At 40.0% G+C, this 21,715-nt stretch overlaps 1 protein-coding gene across 1 annotated transcript in view; it reads left to right on the forward strand.

Annotated features, from left to right (window-relative positions):
* The window catches only part of CFAP54 (cilia and flagella associated protein 54), a 302,501-nt gene that overhangs the window by 148,447 nt on the left and 132,339 nt on the right, over nucleotides 1-21,715 (forward strand). The window contains exons 38-43 of the mRNA XM_037023126.2: nucleotides 40-175; nucleotides 3,661-3,769; nucleotides 14,714-14,866; nucleotides 16,601-16,795; nucleotides 18,442-18,529; nucleotides 18,843-19,052. Coding sequence (XP_036879021.2) covers nucleotides 40-175; nucleotides 3,661-3,769; nucleotides 14,714-14,866; nucleotides 16,601-16,795; nucleotides 18,442-18,529; nucleotides 18,843-19,052 — 891 coding nt within the window. The remainder of the gene's footprint in view (nucleotides 1-39; nucleotides 176-3,660; nucleotides 3,770-14,713; nucleotides 14,867-16,600; nucleotides 16,796-18,441; nucleotides 18,530-18,842; nucleotides 19,053-21,715) is intronic.

The raw sequence follows: 21,715 nt of genomic DNA on the forward strand, positions 1-21,715 counted from the left end.
GTATTTAAACTAATCTTTGCATTTTTAACCCCTGTCTAGTGAGAGATATACAGAGCAAGTGACACCACTCCTGGTATATGCACAGCGCCAGCTTCTTCTAAGAATATCCAAGTTCAGCAGCCCAGATATTACCCTACAGCCTTGTGCAAGATACGAGGCTGAACATGATGAGAAGGTAAGTTTGGCTCTACTAATAACGCAGTTGGATTTTTTTTTGTTAGTATATAACATAAAATACAAAGATTTAGGAATCAGACATATGTTGTTATTTGCACTTAGGCATTTATCATTCAAATCAACAAACATTATTGACAATCTGCTATGTGTCAGTATTTTCTAGACACTGGGTAAACAAAAATTAAGTCTTTGTATACAAAAAACTTATATTCAGGTCAAGGCTGATTTATCCATTATATACAATGGGGACAGTGTCTAGAGCCATAATACTTTTAGGGGCTCATTAAATGTCACAAATTTTTTTTAAAAAAGAATAAAGAAGCTCTTTTAGCTCAAAGAAAATGTTTTAAAATTTCCTATTAATATATTTATATGTATGCGAACATAATTATCAAGTATAATTTTTAGTATTTTTAATGGGGGTGTGAGCCTGGGAAGGCAAAATTATCTAAGGCCCATAAAAGTTATGACATTGCTTTTAAGTTGAAATAAATTCTCTCATTTATTAATTTAATAAATATGTATTGACTTCCTAATATCAGAGCCACTGTATACAGTTGGACAGTCTGTGGGCTGCCCAAGGGCCCCTGGCCTTCCTGGGGGCTGAAGCCCAGTCCCTGCCTTGTATACCAGTCTGAGTGCTTTTGGGGTTGCAGCCACACAGTGAGGGCTCCCTTTTCTTCTTCTCACAAAGGTTCCTTACAGATTTTTGCATAGTCTTGCCTCCTGCATATTCTATGTATGAAAATGCAGTCTGAGTTCTTGCTTTATGGAATTTCATTTTGGAGGGGTAGAGGTAAGGCCATACAATGAGCATGTAAACAAATAAATAAGGTTTATGATCATTGTAAGTTCTCTGGAGAAAATAAAGTAAGTCAGTGGGTTGGAGTTAGGTGGGGGTAGGAGGAAGCTTTAGCAAGTGGAATCAGAAAGGCGTCCTGGAGATAGTAACATTTGATGAGAAGGGGCCAGCCACGCAGTGTGGAAGAACATTCCAGTCCAAGGGAAGAACAGGGCAAAGGCCCTCAGATGGGCCGAAGGAAGGCCCAAAATGGCCAGGGCGTAGCAGCCAAGGGAGGGGGTAGAGACGGGGGCCGCTCTGTCTGAGTCTTCTTGTCGCGTTTTCCTCTTCTCCCCAGTGTCTTAAGGTTAGTTCGTCCCAGGACTCTGTTCTTAGTTTTCCTGTCTTTGCTCTGTACATAGTCTCTCTTAGTGATCTAATTCAGTCTGTGGTCCTAAGGACCATCTTTGAGATGATGACTCTTGAAATTAAATTCTCCAGTCTAGACCTTTCTCCCAAATTATATGTTGGTATATCTATCTAACTCCCTGTATCAGTGAGGTTCAGTCAGAGAAGCAGAGCTAATAAGTTCCATCTATCTACTCATCCATCTGTCCATTCATCAGTCTATCAAGATTTATTACAAAGAATTGGCTTATGTGATCGTGGGGTCTAGCTTAGCAAGTCCAAAATCTGTAGGGTGGGCAATCAGCATCACAAGCAGGAAGAACCCTGCAGGGATGGCTGGAAGCTCTTATTGTTGGGCGGTCAGTGAGGGAGGATCCACTGAGAAAACAGTCATAGACCTTTATGCTGTTTGACATTTAGAGTCTGGAGACTGCCAGCACTCCAAGGATTCCCCTCATTAGGTCAGGCCTGCCAAGGATAATCTCCTTAGCTTCAAGCTAATTTATTAGAGACTTTAATTAATATCTGCAAAATCCATGCATAGCAGCGCCTAGATCAGTGTTTGATTGAGCAGCTGGAATGAGGTGTGTGTTTGCTACAAAAGGATGCTTCCCTCTCTTTTGTCCTCATAATTTAGCCTAACCCATTTGACCTATCAAAAAACTGTCATACTGCCTAATCAACATCATCTCTTAGATATTTAATATACTTCTCAAATGAAACATATCTCAAACATACCTGTTTTTTCAAGGCTTCTCTACTTGAATTGGTGAGAACCCCATCTTCATACTGCTCAGGCCAGACACCTTGGAAACATCCCTGGATCCCTTTCTTCCTTTCACACCTCACTTTGAAATGGTTACCAAATCCTCTACCTTCAAAATGTATTCAGAAACTGACCACTTTTCCACCACTCCTGCTCTGATCTAAGCCCCTGTTATATTTGCTTGGATTAATGAAATGACTTCCTAGTTAGGCTTTATTGCTTCCAGTCTCCCTGAATTCCTGCCTCTAACCTGTAGTTTCTTCTCAATACAGTGGATAGAATGACCCTTTAAAAACTTAAGCCAGACCATATCTTTTCTTTGTTTTAAACCCCATAGTAACTTCCTGTCTGATTCAGAATTAGAGTGAACACCCCATATATGACTTATCCTCCTGGATACTCTGTGACTCATCTACCATTATTCCCTTGCAGATTTCAGTTGCTCTGTTCTTTAAGATGTCCCTGCCTCAGGGTCTTTGCATTCACTATTCCCCTGTTTGGAATGCTCCTCCCCTAAATATTCACACTAATTTTTTCCTTCCCTTTTTCTAGTCTGTTATATATCACATTCTCTATGAGGACTTTCCTCACTACCCTATTTAAAATTATGTGGCCGTTTGCTCTATGTCTCTCTATGGCACTTAAAATTCTTTCATATCCTCTATAATGTACTTCCCTGTTTTGTTTGTTGTCTTTCTGCTGCCACTAGAACTAGTTCCATAAGAATATGGACCAGTACCTGGCACATAGCACATATAGGTGTTCAAAAAATATTTGTTTAATGAGCTGGAGAGATGGGAGGAATTAGATCAAATAGGGGCTTATCAGGCTGTGGGAAGGAATTTGCATTGTATTATGCTGTGTTGACATCCCACCGTAGAAGTACCTATAAGGGACAATAAAAAAGCAGCATCTACATCAGACTGGGGTTCAAGGAGGGCTGCATTTTGAGCAATAGGTTAATTCAAGGAAGAGGGTAGGTAAACAGAGAAGAGGATCTTGGACCTTTTAAAAGTATTTCCTTTTGTCTAAAGATGTTGCTTGCAGTATTTTACAATTTTAGGACTCAAGTACCTGCTAGAAAAGAAAATTTTGAAATACTACAGAGGAAGTTAGTTCCGAAAAACTTCACCAGGGAAATTTAAATTGCATTAATCATGAATAGGGTGGAAAAATCTGCCATTGGAAAAGCAGCCTATATTTTTAAAATATTTCAGTGTACATAATGGAAGATATATTTAGACTGGTAAATTTATAGACTCTCAGAAAACCATATTCTAATTGCTCTATATAATTTGCCTAATGCATTTCCAGCTGTGCTGTACAAAAGAAATATGAAAAACTATGTAGCCAGTTTTTTCCCGAAAGTTCTCATGATTGAGTGCTGTTCTGCTAGCTTTTATTTGTGGCATCCTTTTGTATCTCTTATTCTGACAAATAAAAAGTAAGAGAAACATTTCAAATAAGCCAAGTTTTTAGCCATAACTACCTGAGTAAGTAATATTTGTTTTCATTCTTCCTTTTTAAGATAACCTGCCGAAATTTCATTGGAAAGCAGCTCAAGATTAATCCTCGAACCAACAAAATGACAGATACAGGAAACCATACAGATTTCTTAAAACAGCTTATTTATTCAGGTCAGAACTAATTTTAGCTTGAAGCTCTTTTAAAGCATGGTTTGCTGTTGTGTTCTGCATGTCGATTCTCCTATAATTAAAATGTTGGCAAAATCTCATTTGCAGGGTTATTTGGCTGAAAATAATCCATTTGATATTTGCCATCTTATATTGCTATAAATGTCAGTTAAGAGGAATTAAAACAAATGTTTTCACTAGTTTAATCTATAAATTAAGAAAATGGGAGTAAAAGGAAAGGAGAAAGGAAATTGATAGGAAGAGTAATTGGGAAAATACTGTTTTGTACATTATCCCTTGTTTTCATTTCACTTGGGAAGCCTTCACATTGGCCTTTTGCTATTTTCTTTGTTCTGTCTTGACTCCCATAATCAATATAGATAGTTCTCCTCCCGACTTTACCATGATTAAGTTACAGGTCTTTTAACTAAAGCACAGGAGAAGGCTCGGGAACATCATGACTCCTTGGCTTTTTGCTGATAAGCCCTCATGGAATATTTTGGCGGTGCAGTTTGTAGGAATGAGGCAATGGAATAAGATGAAAGTGGAGATTATCCCTTCTCTCAATTGCAATTTTCATGTGTCTCTGTTTCTGGTATAGGAAAGAAATGAAGTCTTCCCTTTGAAGTGTTAGGATTCTCTCATTTATTTATCTATTCTTATTATTTATGTATGTGTGTATGGATGTAATCATTTATTCATTTAGTGAATCAGTCAAGCAGCTATTCAGTCATTCAGCAAACCTTTACTGAGTTTCTACTGTGTATTAAGTGCTGTACTAGGGTATTGGGAATACAAAGATAAATGAGGGTAAAGATTTGTTATCCAGGAGTTGACAGCTCACTAAAGGTGGCTGATGAACCAAAGATGAGAGTATAGAATGATAAGATCTGTAATATCATGGCTGCTGCTGTAAACAATAGTTAACAGCTTGCATGGCTTTTGAGAGACTGCCTGTAATTTAGTGGGGCTAATGTGAAAGGAAAGAGCAAAAGCTGAGGTAAGAAAGGTTGGCAGGAGGTAGATAATAAGGGGTCTTAGAAGGCAGGATAAAGAGATTCAGATATCCAGAGAGCTGAGGGGAGCTAGTTAAAAGGCTTTAGAGAAGGAAGTTAAATGATCCTGTTTGTGCTCTTAGAGAACCTGGGGCAGCGGCATGGGGAATTAACTGAAAGGAGACTGTAAGGAAGCAGGAGAGCAGCTACTCCGGATTTGTGTATATATATGGCCCTGGTCGTAGGCGGTGAGAACAGAGGAGCAGACAGGTGTGGGAGAAAGGCTGGAGAGATCCCCAGGGCTGTGCTCTCTGCAGGTCAGATGAGGGAGGGAGGAATCCAAGTTGTCTTGGTTTCTGGCTTGGGTGGCTAGGTAGATGTGGAGTCTTGACTCAACAGGAAAATTAAAGGAGAAGGTTACTCTGGTAATGAGTGAGTCTGAGGTGCCTGGATGGTAACTGAGTAGGACTGCCTATCATATAGTTGGGTATATCTGTGAGGCACTCAGCAGCAGTTTCTATTTCAGTCACCAATATATGAGTAGTGGTTGAAGTCAGAGGCTTGAATGAGGTCACCCAGACAGAGTGACGTGGAGTGTGTAGACCTGAGGATGGCCTCCCTTTGGAAGCCTTGTCAGTCAAATGGACTCGACTATACAGTAGTAACAAGCATCCCCAAATCTCATTGTCTTGACACAAGCTCATGCTGCCATGCTGACAGTGGTGGAGTGTCGAGCTATTACACACCACGGGTTGATGGAATCTCCATCTTATCACAAGCTTCTGTGATCATTTCCGAGACAGGAAACAACGCTACTTTACCCTCTATGGGAGCTATACTGAGAGGCATGTAGTGAATGGTTAAGGGCACGGCCTTTAAAGCCAGACCACATGTGCATATACTAAATAAAAGAATTACTATTACGCATTGAACACCAGACACTCACATTAGTGCTTTGTATTAGTTTACAACTCTCTAGTGTGGTTGGTAGGTTTGTTATTATCTTGATTTTTCAGGCAGGAAAATGGTTATATTTATATTCTTTTTATATTTTATAATTTTATGTCCATGACTTACACATAAGTCACATGCTGGCTCTTAAAGTTGCTACACATGTCACTTCTGCTGACATTTCATTGGCTAAAGTCACATGGCCACATTTAACTTTACAAATGTGTTCTTGAGGATAAAGAGACATAGAATACGTGAAGAGCCCTTAGTGACTGTCACAGGACCATATAGAGGAAGAACAGCATATGAAAGTGATGGGCACATGGCCTAAGAGGTAGGAGGTACACAGATAAGAGTGGGGTACACAAGGCCAAGGCAATAAAAAGTCTGAGGAGCAGGAAGCAGTCAACAGGCAGAGAGAGGTAACCCAGGGTGAGGACAGACTGTCTATTGTATGTGGGAGGTCATTATCCCTGGCCTTCCTCCTATGATCCCTTTAGCTTAGAGCCTTGCTTTAGCTGATCTCCATCCTGAAATGTTCTTTCCCAATCTAGATATCTGTCTGACAAACCCTTCCCCTCCTTGATGTCTTTGTGCACATCTCATCTTTCTGAGGCTTACCCTATCCATTCTATTTAAAATTGCACTCTGCTTGCTTCCTTCCAATTCCCCTTATTCTGCTAAATGTTTTCTTTTTTTCTGAAGCACTTTTCACTGACCATACTGTGTAATTCAGTTTTTTATTTTATTTAGTGATTATTAGTCTGTCTCCCTTGGTAAAATGTAAGCTCTGTGAAGGCAATGATCATTGTTTCATTCATTGATATAATCTAAATGCCTTAACTGCTGTCTGATACATAGTAGGAACTCAATATCTATTTGTCAAATGAGTGATTTTGTGACCTTAATAAAAGTAGCTTCAGAGAAATGGTGGGGAGGGGATGGGAAGTGTTTTGATTGGTGGGTACAGTAGTGATGAGCTGTGCCCACAGAGAGTCACTGAATGGAGAATTGCTTTTTCGGAAACTAAGCAGTGACAAGCAACTGAGAGGCTGTGGCAGCAACTAGAAGGAAATGTGGAGCTCAGGAGGGCATTGTTTTGTTTGTGTGTCTGTTTTTAAAAGAAAAGAAGGAGCATATTTCTATATTAAGTGGAAAGAGCCGGTAGAGAGGGAGAGCTTGGCAAGAGGAGAGAAACATATTTGATAGGCAAGGACCTTGAGGAGAAAAAGGGCAGAGAATGGCATACAGGGGAACTAGCCTTAGGCGAGAGAATGGAACACCCCTGCTGCTAGGGCAGAAGGGAAGGAGGAGAGAGTAGACCCAAATGACCCAAATGCAGGAGAGTTTGTCAGCGGAAGGGGTAGAAGTTTGAAGGTGTTCTTGTTGGCTACTGATTTTCTTAATGAAGCAAGAGGTTGAAAGCATGGTCAAGGTTGATAGGGCAGGAGGTTTCAGGAAGAATTTTAGAGTGGACTGTCCCTGAGGGAAATAAGAGAAGGGAAGAGGAAGGGCTACAGAGCGGTGGACAGGCTCCAGTTGAGTGAGTTTGGTGACCAAGAACTTGCAGGCTTTACTGCCAATGAAAAATCAACTTATCCCCTCATAGTCATTGAACAATGGAAATTCCCATCAAAGAGTGTGATTCTTCCTGGTTCTTCTTTTCCTGATCTGATCTGTTAAGCTGCTGGAGGTCCCCAATTTGGGAGCCATAACTCAGAATGTATTTATATTCTCCTTTTCATCTGAAAAAAAGCTGACAACAAATGAGAGAAAATGTGTCAAAAACATTTGTTATCAAAATGATAACTAGGACTTAATGTATAAGAAAAACATACCTGGCAAGATTCTAGACCTATGTGACCAGTAGGTCTTATTGTCAGTGGATACCGTATGTCAGAAAAGCACTTCGCTTTCCAGTTGTTAAAGGAACACTTGGAAAGGCAAGATGGTGGGTGATGGGACAAAAAGGAAGGTAGATAAAATTAGGTTACAGTGATCCAGTGGGTTGATTCTAAAGGGTGGTGGAAGTATAGCCAGTTTGAGCAGTGATTAGAGCAGGAATATTTGAATGGGTAAAACCTAAAAATTATTGTAATGGCAGTAATACTTAATTGGGCTGGGAACTATATTTAGCACTTCATAACCCTTAGCTTTAATTTTTACAGTCTTAGGAGGTAGATATTATTATGACTCTATTAACAGATGAGAAAATTAAATTTTACTGGTAAGTACTGCAACTGTGATTCACACCCTGGTCTGTCTGATTGCTCAGCCTGTTAAGTGCTCCACTGAGCTGGCAGACCTGTTCACCACTTCTCCCCTTTCTGGTTATACTCTCCTCTAAACTTATAGCAATTGAGAAAAAAAAAAGTGCTATATATCAGTGATATGGGGGGACACATACTTTGTTCTGACTTACTGTGATAATACGGTAGTTTTTAATGATGCTGCATACTAATTATAGGTTTTACATTGAGACTTCATCATTAAAATCTTGGCAACCAATTTATAGCTCTTTATGAGACCTGAGGACCTCTGTGACTAGGAGATATTTTGGCCCACACTTTGGGCTTATGTGGCAGTTTTTAGGAAGCTGAATATTTTCAGTATACTGAACTCAGTCATTAACATGTTTATAAGCATGATAGTCTTATGTTTGTCACCATGACATGTTTAAGTTTTTTTTTAAAGACCACGTGTACTCTTGATGGTCTCCACACCAGATCACTGCTTTTGAACATCATACATTTTCTTTTGGCATAACAACATTTGGAGGTAATGCCTGATACATTTAATTCCTCAGAATAGATATTGTAATGCTCCAGTGCCTAGGAACATTTGGTGTTCTCATTATTTAACAGCATTCTCTTTTCCCCTCTAACTATTTAATAATGCATATGTAATTTTGTATAGTCTCTGTAGGGTTTGGAGAAGTGAGAATAGCTCACTTTATAGATTATTTTTTGTATGGATGAGTAACTTGCCTGCTTGTTAAGCTTCACAGGGGAGATAACTCTATGACTATGTCTTTTATTGTAGCTGTTTTTGCATTCTGTCTGGGATGTTTCTTGAGGTTTTACCTTATTGGTATTTAAGTTCTTTCTGATAGGGTTATTCACTCTTCTGACATGTTGGAATTTTCAACTCTTAGGCAGGTGTGTTTTGCTGCCTCCTGGCATTTGGATTGTTGTGACCAAGTATGTAGAGAGCAGCCTTGATTTTGTGTCGTTACCAACCCATCTCTCAGGAGTCATTGGTATTTCAGTTTTAATGTCTGCACTGGGGGAATGAGAGACATGGTAATTCTTTTTTTCTCTCCTTCCTCCTTCCCCTGTCCCTCCCCTTCATCTCCTTCCCTTCTTTTTTCTTTCTCTTTCCTCTTCCTCCTCCTCCTTCTGACCTATTTCAAACTGTTGAGGTTATTAGTGCTTTTGAAATAGCTTCTCGAATTATCCGTGGAAATTTTCAGAGAGAACGCTCCCTTGAGACAGAGATAGAAGGATAAGCCTCTGAAACTAATGATATTTCTTCATTGCTTTCATCATGTATCTCACGTAAATAGCCACAAAAACACCAACAGAACCCTAGTTAGGCTACAAGGAAAAAGGTATACTATGGCTTGAAAAAGGGAAGAAAGAAAGTGGAACATGAGTTGAGGGAAAAAAATAAAGAGAAATATTTATAAGCAGGTATTGGATAAAATGTAGCTGGATAATTTTATTCAGACCTCACGTTTTAAAAATGACAAATATCTCCCCTTCCTTCTTTCTGTCCCGCTTGTTGCCCCCAATCACTGGCACCTTTGTGAGTTTTTATTCTAGAATGTAAGCTCAGTGAGGGCAGCAAGTGTATCTGTTTTGCTCATTTGTGTCTCCTTAGTGCCAAGCATGGCACCTAGGACTGGCAAATACTCTGTGTATTTAAAATATATGTAACTAACAGTCATTATGTAAGTCTTTGTTGAATGCCTACTCCACAACACTGAGCACTTCACACACAGGCTATACAATAACTCTCAAAGATGAATAGTATCATCCCAATTTTAATAGATATTTGAGATTAAGGCCTAGAGAAAGTAGCTGACCGCTTCAGAATATTAACATGTGAGGGTTTGCAGCTGCCGTCTTCCCTTTGCTCACTTAACTTCCTTCCCTGATCTCAGTCTCTAAGGAGAAAAAGATAAAGTCAAGCTCATGAGTTCTTGTTAGAAAAACATAAAAACAGAGCCAAAACCTATACTCTTCAGGGTATTTTGTGCATAAGGGTCAGGGTGGGAGGAATCGGGGTATGCCTGGTCTGGGATCATGCAGGACCGTGCAGGCTTGGAGGAGAGGGAAGTTGAGGGGGCGAGATGATGGACAGGATGGGGTGGACAGGAGAGTGAAATGGGTAAGGGAGTGGAGGGCTCCTGGGAGTTAATAAGAACTGTGGGCTAATTATCTGCTTCTCTTAAATGCGTGATACGCAAGTGTGTCAAGCGTGAACTTGCTGAGGGGACAATTGCTCCTCTCAATGCAGCCATGTTCCTGCTTTGACGAGAGCCTCCAAGATTTCTAGACAATTAGGGGTGTATTGAAAGATGTCATCTCTATGGCTACAGAATGTAACCTGTTACTAATTCCATCAGGACCTCCTGGGGTCTAAAGACCCCAGGATTCTTCTCTCATTAACTCTTCTTGTGTCCGGTTCTGTCCTTTTCTCAAAATGTCTCTGTAGCCAAATTAGTAAGCCTCAAATCTGGGTCATCTGGTCATCCAGGACCTGAAGCCCTTCACTGACCATCTGGAAAGGCACTGGGCTTAAGCTCTGTTTCTTTCTCTGATCTCTTACAAGGGTGTAAAGAAAGTTACTGTCCCCTGAGTTCCCTTTTCCTCTTTTTAAAGTGAGTGATATCTACCCCTCCTAGTTGGTAAGGTGCTGTGAGGATCAATTGAGAATAAGATCTATAGAAATGATTATTAATAAAGTTTATCCCAGCTCTTTAGCTTTGAAAACTTGTCATTCAGTCATTTAACAAATATTTATTGAGTACATACAATGTAACAAATACTGTTATAGGCTAGAGTTATAGCAGTGGACAAAATGGACAAAAATCCCTGCCCTCATGGAACTTGGTTTCTGGTGGCAGGAAACAAAAAATAAACAGACAAAACACACAGTACATCAGAAGATGACAAGTTGATGAAAGAAAAGTTGGGAAGGGGCACTGCTACAGTTTTCAAGAGGGTAATCAGGGCAGGCGCCCTGAGAAGTTAACAGCTAAGCAATGACCTTAAGGAGCAGAGGAAGCAAGACATGGGGCAGCTGAAGGAAGAGCATTCTAGACCAAAACCCTGTGTCGGAAACATGCCTGGCGTGGGAAGGAGTGCGGCGTGGGGAGAATGGTAAGAGAAGGGGTCAAAGTGGTCATGGGGAGCTAGCTTACGTAGGGCCTTACAGATCTTCTAAGGGCTTTAGTATTTGCTCTAGGTGACGGAGGAGCCAAAAGAGGGTCTTGGGCAGAGGCATGGCATGTGATAACTTAATTTTAAAAGGAGTCTTTGATTGCTGCATTGAGAGCACATAGTAGGACTGGTGAGGGTGGAAACATGGAGACTGTTTAGAAGGGCAGTTTCAGTAATTCAAATGGAGATGATGAGGTCTTGGAACACGGTGGAAATAATAGTGGAGAGTGGAGGTGGTGAGAGATGGTGGTACTCTGGGTGTTTTCTGAAGGGGAAGCCTATAGCATTTGCTGTGACTTTGATATGGGGCATGCACAGAGAGGAGTCAAGGATGATTCCAGCTTTTGGCCTGAGCAACTGGAAAAACGGGACCACCCTTTAATGAGATGGGGAAAGACTAAGGGAGGAATGGGTTTAGGGGTAAAAGATTGAGAAATTGGTTGGGGACCTGTCAATTTGAGATGTCTGTTGGATGCACAGTAGAGTAGACCATTGGATAGATGAGTCTGGGCTTCAGGAGAATTGGAACCAGAGACATAAGTCGGGTAGCCACCAGCACAAGGATGATACTTAGAACCATGTGACAAGTGAGTATAAACTGAGAAGAAAAGAGAGGCGCTTTAAGGATTGAGCCCTGAGGGTTCCAGTATTAAGAGGTTGGGTTGTTGAGCATGAATTAGCAAAGAGGACTAAGAGGCAGTGGTCAGTGAGGTTAATAAAGGATGTTTAAGCCAAGTAAAGAAAGTGTTTCAAGGAGGGGGAGTTACTAACTGGGTCAAATGCTGCTGAACATTTAAGTAAGATAAAGTCTAAAATTTAAACATCTGTTATAGCCACATGAAGATCCTTGCGTGGAATGATGGGGGGAAATCCTGTCTAAATGGGTTCAAAAGAGAATGGGAAGCAATTAATATAGAACTTTTTGAGGAGTTTTGTTGTAAAATGAAACAGAGAAATAGGATGGTAGCTTGAGAGGTCAAGAGAAAGGTTTTTAATTTTAAAAAATTTAGAACTTTTTTCTTTTAGAACCTTAAATACAGTCACTCTGCAGTACATTAGAGCCCCAGAACTTATTGTACCTTTTGACATTTTCACCCATTTTTCCAATCCCACCCCTACCTCTGGTAACCAATTTATTCTCTATTTCTATGAGTTTGCTTTTTTTAGATTCCACATATAAATGAAATTATACAGTGTTTATCTTTGTCTGACTTATTTCACTTAGCATAATGCCCTCAAAGTCTACCCATGTTATCTTAAATGGCAGGGTTTCTTTCTTCTTTATGGATGAATAATATTCCTTCATAGATGTGTGTCATGTCTACCCATTCACCTGTTGATGAATACTCAGGTGGTTTTGTCTTGGCTTTTGTAAATAATGCTGTAATAAACATGAAATTTTAATTAAAAAAACAGGAGAAATAGAACAAAATATACTGTTAGGGATGAGGGAAAATTGATGATTTGAAGATGGAGAGGAGAACTGGTCAAGTGATGACCTTGAGGTATAGATGGGCACAGGTTCTGGGGGATGGGTGGATATGGTGGTGTGGGGTCTTGTGGAAAATCCATTTGGATTGCTTCACTTTTTTTTTTTCCAGTGAGATGGGAAGCAAGGTTATTGCCCTGAAAGGATGGGGAAGAGGTAATTCCCACTTCCTTTTTCCTTTGACACATAGCCTTTTCACCATGCACCATGGCTTCCAACATTGGAACATTCCTTGTGTTTCCCCTGTGGTGACATTGCTACTACCTTAGTAGAGTTCAAATCACACAATTGCAGTATTACAGTTTTACAGTCTCTCAGCTGCCAACCTTTTTCTATTGCAGGCTGCTATCCATATAGCTGTTGGCTAACTCTTCTAAAATACCAATCTCTTCCTGTCAGGGTCCTGCTCAAGACCCCCCTTGGCTCCCCATTAAAGAGGATAAAAGCTGTGAGGGCCTCTCTGATCAGTAGGACTGGCGTGTCATCTCACTGTCTCCTGATCCACCACCCTCACTCCAGCTCTCATACTCTCCTTGCACAACCTAGTTTTGTGACCCAAGGGAAGTTACCAGACTCCCCTCTGCCTTATTTTTCTCATCTGTAAAATGAGGATACAATGGTACATACCTCTTACATTGTTTTTAGGATTTGATGAGACTATTAGAGTAAATTATTTAAATAGTTTCTGGTGTAGTATAAGTATTCAATAAACTTTCAGCTATTCTTTCTTTTTTAATTGAAGTGTAGTTGACAAATGCTATCATGCCAGGTTCAGGTGTACAGCAGGGTGATTTGACACTTACGTACATTATGAATCACTCACCACCTAAGTGTAGTTGCCATCTGTCACCATGTGAAATTATTATAATATTATTGTCTATATTCCTCATGCTGTACTTACCATCCCCATGACTTACTTATTTTATAATTGGAAGTTTGTGCCTCTTGATCCCCTTCACCTATTTTGCCCATCCCTCCATCCCACCCCATAGCAACCATCAGTTTGTATTTATGAGTCTGTTTTTTTTTGGTCTGTTCAATCATGTTTTGTTTTTAGATCAACTTCAGCTATTCTTTTTCTATCTAAAACCCCTTGCCTCTTTTTTCCTAAGCAAATCTTCTCTATCCCCTAAGATGTAGCTGGTGTATCTTCTTGCTCATCCTATCTTCCCTATGCTGACCTCTCTCCTCTCTTTCTCCCACTTTGATGTGTAACCAGAAACTCCCTGTAAATGTGGTTTTAATACCTCAGGGACCGAATGCTTCATTTCTCCCGCGAGACTGTGTACTCTCAAGGGCAAAGGTCATGCCTGTTAACCTCTTGCAGCCCTGTTCCCTAGCAAGTTCCTGTACTATCAAGACCTCAGATTTTACAGGGGCCCTTTGACCTGCTCAACTTGTTGAAAAAGTAACTTCCTTTGTCATTGGATCGGATACCTGTATTTCTTCTTCCCGTGCACCTGCTTCATGTTGTATGCAGCCAACTGGCAGCCTCTTCCCTGGGACTGTCAGTCTCTCCCTAGAGACTTCAGCAACTCTCAGTCACCATCTCTCCATTCTGGCCTTTTTTCAGGACTGTTTTTAGTTCCATATCTCTCTGTGGCTCTATCTCCTTTCTTCTGCTTCCTTCAATATTAGAAACCTGTCTGTTCCTTCTCTTAAGAAAGTCATTGCCCATCTTCAAGCTTCTTTGTTTCTCCCTGGCTCTCCTTCCCAATGTATCCTTGCTTTGAAGAGGCTGCTGAAAAGGAGTAGATTATTTCATCTTTTATGATCAGCAGAAGAAAAAAGGAGGCTTCCTAAGGGAAATTGGCAAGATCTAAAGTTATTTGCATTTCTTAGGAATCAAACGTTTTCTAAGTTTTTTTTTCTTTTTTTTTTTAAGGAACTTTCAAACACACCAAAATAAATTTGAACTGAACATTGAAACACCTGCTGCACACCTGGGGGCTGTGAATTTAGCAGCTTTAGCTTGGGACTGAGAAATTCTCTGAGTTAGAAAGTCTTTTGCTCTCGGCTGGTTTGCCGCAGCATTTCACCGCGCTCCTCTTCCCTTGCCTTTCAGAACACAGCCACGCCAAGGGGCTCGTCTGTGTGCCCGTGGATGTGGCGGACACGCTCAGATGTTTCAGAGAGACCTTGGAAAAATCCAAATATCATAACAGGTCAATCCGACACAGCAGAAAGTTGCTTTCATTATTCCTTGCACAGACCCAAGGTAAAATACATGTCCTATGTCCCTTACTCTTTATATGTGTGGGGATGCCACTCTGTGGATCTACCATATTCTGCCAGAGGATCCTCCTTTCCCCACTTCCATGTCCGCTCCCTGCTGCCTTTCACTTGTTTCTTCCTGTCTAGTAGAAAACATCTCTTTCTCACACTTTATTCCAACAGCACACTGTCTCACTCATCTCATTTTATGCTCGCTATGAAATTAGCATACTCTCTTGAATACAGGAGATATGAAGACAATAGTTATTAATTTTTTGATTTTCCACATCTATGTTCTTACCCTTTTCTTTGCAAGAATGGTGCTACAGTCTTGTGTTATTTTCATAAGCAGATGAACTGATTCATACCATATCAACTAGAACCTTTTACTTAAACACTATTTTATCAGTGCTAAAGACATGGACGCATTTTAATATAAGCATCAAAGAGATGTCTCATTAGCACCATAGATTTCAATCTTTAATTTCTTGTAGCTTAAAACAAGAGATTCATTGGTTTTATTTCACTTATTTATTTTGTCCCTTCTTAACATCTATCACTTTGTGAACTCAATCAAAGCAGGTTCTTTGAGTGGTTATGTAGTAACTAATCTCAGAAAGAGTATACTCAAATGTAGGCTGGGAAAAATCCTAAATTATCTATATTTAGGTTATTTTAAATTTGTTAAAAATACTAATTTATGTTTATGATCCCTGCTGTTTAAATTCATCAGAATAAAAATAAGCTTAAAGAATAAATAGATCAATAAACATAAAATAATTATATTTTAAGCTATTAAAAATAGATTTAACTTATACCTAGGATGCTAATATTCACTGAACTGATGATCTTTTAGAAATCTGACCAAAATTTTTTTTATAACTACTGACAGTTTTCATGTCTGTATATATGTATGTATGTTTTTATTGTTGCTGCTCCCCCACCCAAGAAAAACAGCACTTGTTATGACAAGCTCCCAGAGTTTCTGGCTGAGTTGTCCACAGACTCACAAGACATTAGATTAGCTCTCCACATCATGTTCACCCTCCTTTCAGGTGTAGCACACGCTAACAGTGGTTAAGGGCGTGAATAGAAAAAGCAATTCCTAAGAATGATTTACATCAACTCACTCTGAATCTCCTCCGCTGGTATCAGAATATTCTCAGCGGTTCATCCCCAGTCCTGAGGCTATAGATTTCAAAATCCCTATTAGCTTCCTTTCCTCTGTGGCTTTTGACTACTCCCCCTAGAATATTTTTCCTTTTCTTCTGTGTGTTCTCTGATCTTATAAAGAGACAGGTTCTTTCCTGTTTTTATCTCCCTCAGGTCAGAACTAACTATGTGTTTCTAGGATCCCAGAGGTCTCTGCCTTCTGGGCAGAGGCAAGCTAACACCTTATGGTTAGAAACTCTTCAAAAAAAAAGGCAAACCCAGGCTGTGTAACTTCCACCAATCCCCACAAGAAGCAAAGCATTACCTCAACATTCACTTTCTGGCAGACTGCCCCTCTGTAGTGTTCTTCAGGGAATAACATGAGTCTTGGGCGCTTCCACACTCACCTTGGCTCTGCAGACATGATCCCACACGCAAAGTTTAGGGAAATGGTGTCCCTCAAACTGCAAAGAAGTCTCAGCTATATATAAAAGCCTTCTCCTTTTCAAACTCTTCTACCTTTTTCCTCATCAACTTCTCTTCTTTCCCCAATCTAAATTTCCTTTCTATTTTTTCATGAATTTAGGAGACAAAGGAGGAATAAATAACTCAAAACTTGCTACTGGAAAGGTGGAATTTTGCCCGGGGACAGAAGAGATCCACATGCCGACACCCCCTGACCTTTCTCAGGAACCCTTCAGAGTTTCTAGTTCAGTAGAGAAAAGCAGACTTCCCTGTTCACAACTTGGACTTGTAATTTCCTCTTATCACAAAACTGTTGGTAAGATTTATTCATTACATACTGATTTTCAGTACGATCTTCCACATTAATGTTGAGGTTGTGCTTGGTCTTGAAAATATTACCTTTAAATGTCAGAAGAAAGAGCGTGAATATGGAATCTTTTAAGCACCGCAGAGCAGGGTTGAGAAAAGATGCTTCCAGCTGCTCCCATCACCCCCTCTCCCAGCCTGGCTGTCAGCGTTGTGAGATTCTAGGCCACCCTTCTGTCCTTCCCCCTTTAACTGAATCTGTGAACCAATTGACTGGCTGAGGCTGCTGTTGTGTTGCTTTGCTCTCTCCCAGCTGTTTCCATTTTCCTTGTCTTATGGCTTGGCTTGACTTTTGTACAAATTCAGAAGTATACACTTAACCCATGTTGAAGACTTAACATCCCCCTTTGTTATGACAGACATTTTGTAAGTCCCTCTTTACTCCCTGAAATATAATTTATATTTAATATATTCTTCCTACACACATTATTTCCAGAAAAATCAACATGAAACTCCAAATATAACAGATAAATAATTGTTTTACAATGAAAGAATCTATTTCTGGTACTTAAGTGCTCAGGTACTGGAAGGTCTAGTGAAGCCATCAGGTGCTCAGATCCTGTGCTGAACCCCCGTGAATGTGACCTCTGAATGAAGGCTGATAAAGGTTATTGTGTGGGTATACGAGCACTGCCCATTTTGGTGATGGTGATTTTTTTGAAATGGTGAATAAATCTAGGTATAGTTCTCAACAAAACACAGTATTCCATTGAATCGTTGCATTTCTGGAAATTCAGAGCATTCTGAAAACATGCAAAAATACTCTTTTTTAATGTGTAAAATGAAGTTAGATGTCAAACTCAGATCATAAACAGGTTCTCACATTTTTCTTCACTGTGGGGGAAGGTTCTCTGCACTAAAGGCCATCCAGTGTCTCATGTCTTCACCTGCAAAATGCCACACTGTGACAACGAACAAAAAAGCCTTTCTTCAGATTTCTAATATACCCTGTGGGAGTACTCCTCTCAATAGAAACCACTGCCATGTCAGTTGGGTTTTTTAGGTAGACATCACTGAATTCATGTTTTTATCAGCAATCTCCTCACCCGCCAAATTTGAGATGATACTGAAGATGTACTCTTTTGGTAAAGGAAAATCTGTTATCCTGTGATATTGTCACATCCATGCTCAAAACCAAATGCTTTGAGGCTTCTTATCTACTATAGAATCATGTCCATGTTTCTCTAGGAGGCATTCGGACACCTCCATAATCTTCCTCACCCTCCAGGAAAGCCACCCTTCAGCCATAAACATCATTTCCATATATGCAGAGCCGTTCTCCCTTGTACACCATTTCTGAATTTGTTTTCTTGATCATCTCTACTTGTCTGGTTTTATTTTCTCCCTGTTTTCTACCTGCTAGACCCAATCTTGTTTCCTATCTCTTGGACTTAATTTCCCACTCCACTATCTTCAAAGAAAATGTCGTTTACTCTCTCTCTGCGTATATACTGTGTGACATTTGAAGGCACTATTAGCTTGATGTTTGCTTATCTACACAGTTAAGGAATCATGCAGTTTAAAATATTCTTGCAAATATAAAGGTAATATTTTCCAGGAACTGATATTTGTTCTTTAACTCGATTAAAAATACAGATGTTCTTCAAGCCAGCAATCAAAGAAGTCTGAAAGTTCAGGCATTGCATGAACTTGGGAGTCTTCTCATCTTTGCAGAAAGGAAAAGGTAGATTGTTTTAGGAGCCAATAGAACCTGGGAAAACTTTTTGTTGTTGTTGGTTTGTTTGAAAATTTTTTTGATTATTGTGAAGAAATATTGTCTTTCACAAATTTTAGTTCTTTGATAATATTCCATTGCTATATTTTATTCATCAAATGCTACCTGAGAGAAACAGTTATGAGCAATAAATGGCATAGATTCATTCTCTAGCATTTTTATTAAAATATTTCTTCAGTGCACTTGCTTTCCCTTATGGAAGTTGTATTTAATAACTTGGATTTCAGAAAACACACTGCTTGATGCTCTGTTTCTGTTTTAGGGCTGCTTTTAAATGCTGGTGTCAAGCTCTTGATGACATATTCAGAAAAGAAGACGTTTTGCATACATGGAAAGAGTTTGGCACATCACTCAGAAATGCCACCAATAGCTATTCACCTCCAGGTTCCAAAGATTACAGTGAAGAATTTCTGTCAAAAATTGGCATTTGGGGATGTTTGCAAGGAGCAGTCATATCAGCAAAGATAGCACAGTGAGTGTGATGATGAATGATCTGCATAATAGCTAATAGCTTCCCTTTGTGGCACACCCACTGATGCTATTTAGAGCGCCATGCCTCACATGCACTGGATTCTTAGGAAGCTGCATCCCTGTCATACAGGGCTAAACAGCTTGCTCATTTGTGATGCTTATTACTTATGGGCATCTCTTCTTCCTGTAACAGCCCCCCCCCCACTGAATGTGAGCACCCATGGGCTCAGGCCTTTGCTTTGTACACCAGTGTATCCTGAGTGCCTGGCATGGAGTTGGCATTTAATAACTACTTGTGGAATGGATGAATGAGAGATGAACAATTAGTATGGGAGTAACAATAACAGTGTGGAGGCAGGCCAGTTTGGGCCTAATTCAAGAGCCCTTTACTGACTCTGGGACCCTTGGCAAGTTACTCATTCTCTCTGAGCCTCAGTGTTGTCATTTGTAAACCACGGTGATGAGAATTACATGACCTACTGTATTAGTTTGCTAGGGTTGCCATAACAAAAGTGCCAATTTGTGAAAAACTCACTGTCTCACTATTCTGGAGGCTTGGAGTCCAAGATCAAGGTGCTGGCGGGGCTGGTTCTTTCAGAGGCCTCTCTCCCTGCTTCTGTACAGCATCTCCTCCTGGCATCCTCGTGTGGTCCTCTCTCTGTGCCTGACTGTCCTGATATCCTCTTCTTACCAGCACATTGGAATTGGTGTTGCAATCACCCTAATGACCTCAGTGTAGTCTAATTACCCCTTCAAAGCCTTTTCCCCAAGTTGAGTCACATTCTGAGGTTCCTGGGGGATGGGACTTCAACCTAGGAATTTGAGAGGTGCATACTTTAGCCCATAACACGTATTGTATTAGCTTCCTAATACGGTAGCAAACTACCACAAATCTTGTACCTTGAAACAACATAAATTTATTATCTTACCATTATGGAGGTCTACAAGTCCCCAAATTGATGTGTTGGCAGGGCCGCACTCCTTTGGGAGGCTCTAGGGAAGAATGTTTCCTCACCTCTTCCAACTTTTAAAGGCCTCCTCCATTCCTTGGCTCAAGCTTCCGTCTTCTCCCTTCAGGACCAGCAGCCTATCATTGTTCTCTGCCTCCCTTTCTCACCTCTGCTTCTGTCCTCACAATTCCTTCTCTGGCTCTGACCCTCTGCCTTTCTGATAAGGACCATTTTGACTACATTGAACCCACCTGGAGAATCCAGGAGAGACTCCCCATCTCAAGGTCCTTAATTTATTCACATCTTCAAAGTATTTTTTTTGTCATATAAGTAACATATTCATGGGTTTGGAGGATTAGGACATGGTTAACTTTATTCTGCCTGTGCACGTGTATGTGAAAGTCTTCCACAATGTTACCTAGTTAGCACTGAACATCTTGTGAGAGACTTAATGTGAGAAATTTAAGAAGTATGGGGGAAGTAGAGACAGAGGTTTCCTTCACCTGTCCAAGTGTATTTTTAGCTTGATTGTGTGGTGGGAAAAAGCCTGTATAGTATTTTGATATGTAGAGAAAATTTTTTAAAATAATAACTTTCCTAAGATAATAATCATACTGTTCTCAGAAAATTAGCATCTTTGGGCAAGGGAAGTAAGAAATTACTACTCAAGAAGTATTAAACATTAAGGATTTATAAAAATTCAGGTTTGTTTTTATGCACTCTTGGGAAGGAATTCATCCTTATACACACACGCACACATGCACATAAGACTGAGTTTACGATTTAGTAGAGCTTGACAGCAGCGAATAGAAAAGCTGAGGAAAGCTCACAGCTTGAAGAAGAACAGCCACAGCATTTCTGCCGGAGGGCAGCTCGGCTTCTCTGAGCTGCTGAAGCTATTACCTAGCGACTGTCAACCAACAGAAAGTCATATACTGGTTCCTCAGCTGCACGTCTAACTTCCACAGGACATATGGCACCACAGGGACTTTGGCTGTTCTTGGAGACTCCCACAGCTTAGAAGGACGGAACACCACATTCAAACATCCACAAAGAGATGCTGAACTCAGATATTGTGATTAATACAGTGAAGCTGACTGATTTTATCTAAGTAATTAAGACTTAGAAGAAGGCAATGTGGCTTATAAGTGCAAGTGCAAGTTTCAAGACCCATCCATGTCAAAAAACCCAAACTCTTCTAAGGGACATACAATCAGACAGTAGCAAATACAGAGGCATTCCTTAATCTTTGGTGGAGAGATTTAGCATCATCAGTGGGACCATTATATGCTGCTGCTCAGAAAACACATTGTTTTAAATCTTTTGGAGGGAATTATTTAACCAGACTCATCAAAAACTTTAAAATTGTGTGCCTCCTTTTCCCAAACAATTCCATTCCTAGGGATTTACCCAGTAGAACTGTAGGATAAGTGCTCAAAAGTGTAAGTGCAGCAAAGTTTACTTCAGCTTTGGAAGTAAAAAAAACCTTCCAAAGTTTTGGAAAAAAACAAAAGATGAATCTTTTTTATATCATGGCACGTTCATATGCTAAGAATATTAAAGTTGTGTAAAATAACGGTATAGTTCATTGTGTCCATAAGTGGAGAATTTATTTATAAAATATGTATTGCACAATCTTAATGTGTGTGTGTGTGTATAACTATATATAGAAAAAAATCTGGAAGGAAATTGGCCAAAATGTTACCATTAATGC

This window comes from Manis javanica, chromosome 10 (assembly GCF_040802235.1).
Source record: "Manis javanica isolate MJ-LG chromosome 10, MJ_LKY, whole genome shotgun sequence".
Classification (NCBI taxonomy): domain Eukaryota; kingdom Metazoa; phylum Chordata; class Mammalia; order Pholidota; family Manidae; genus Manis; species Manis javanica.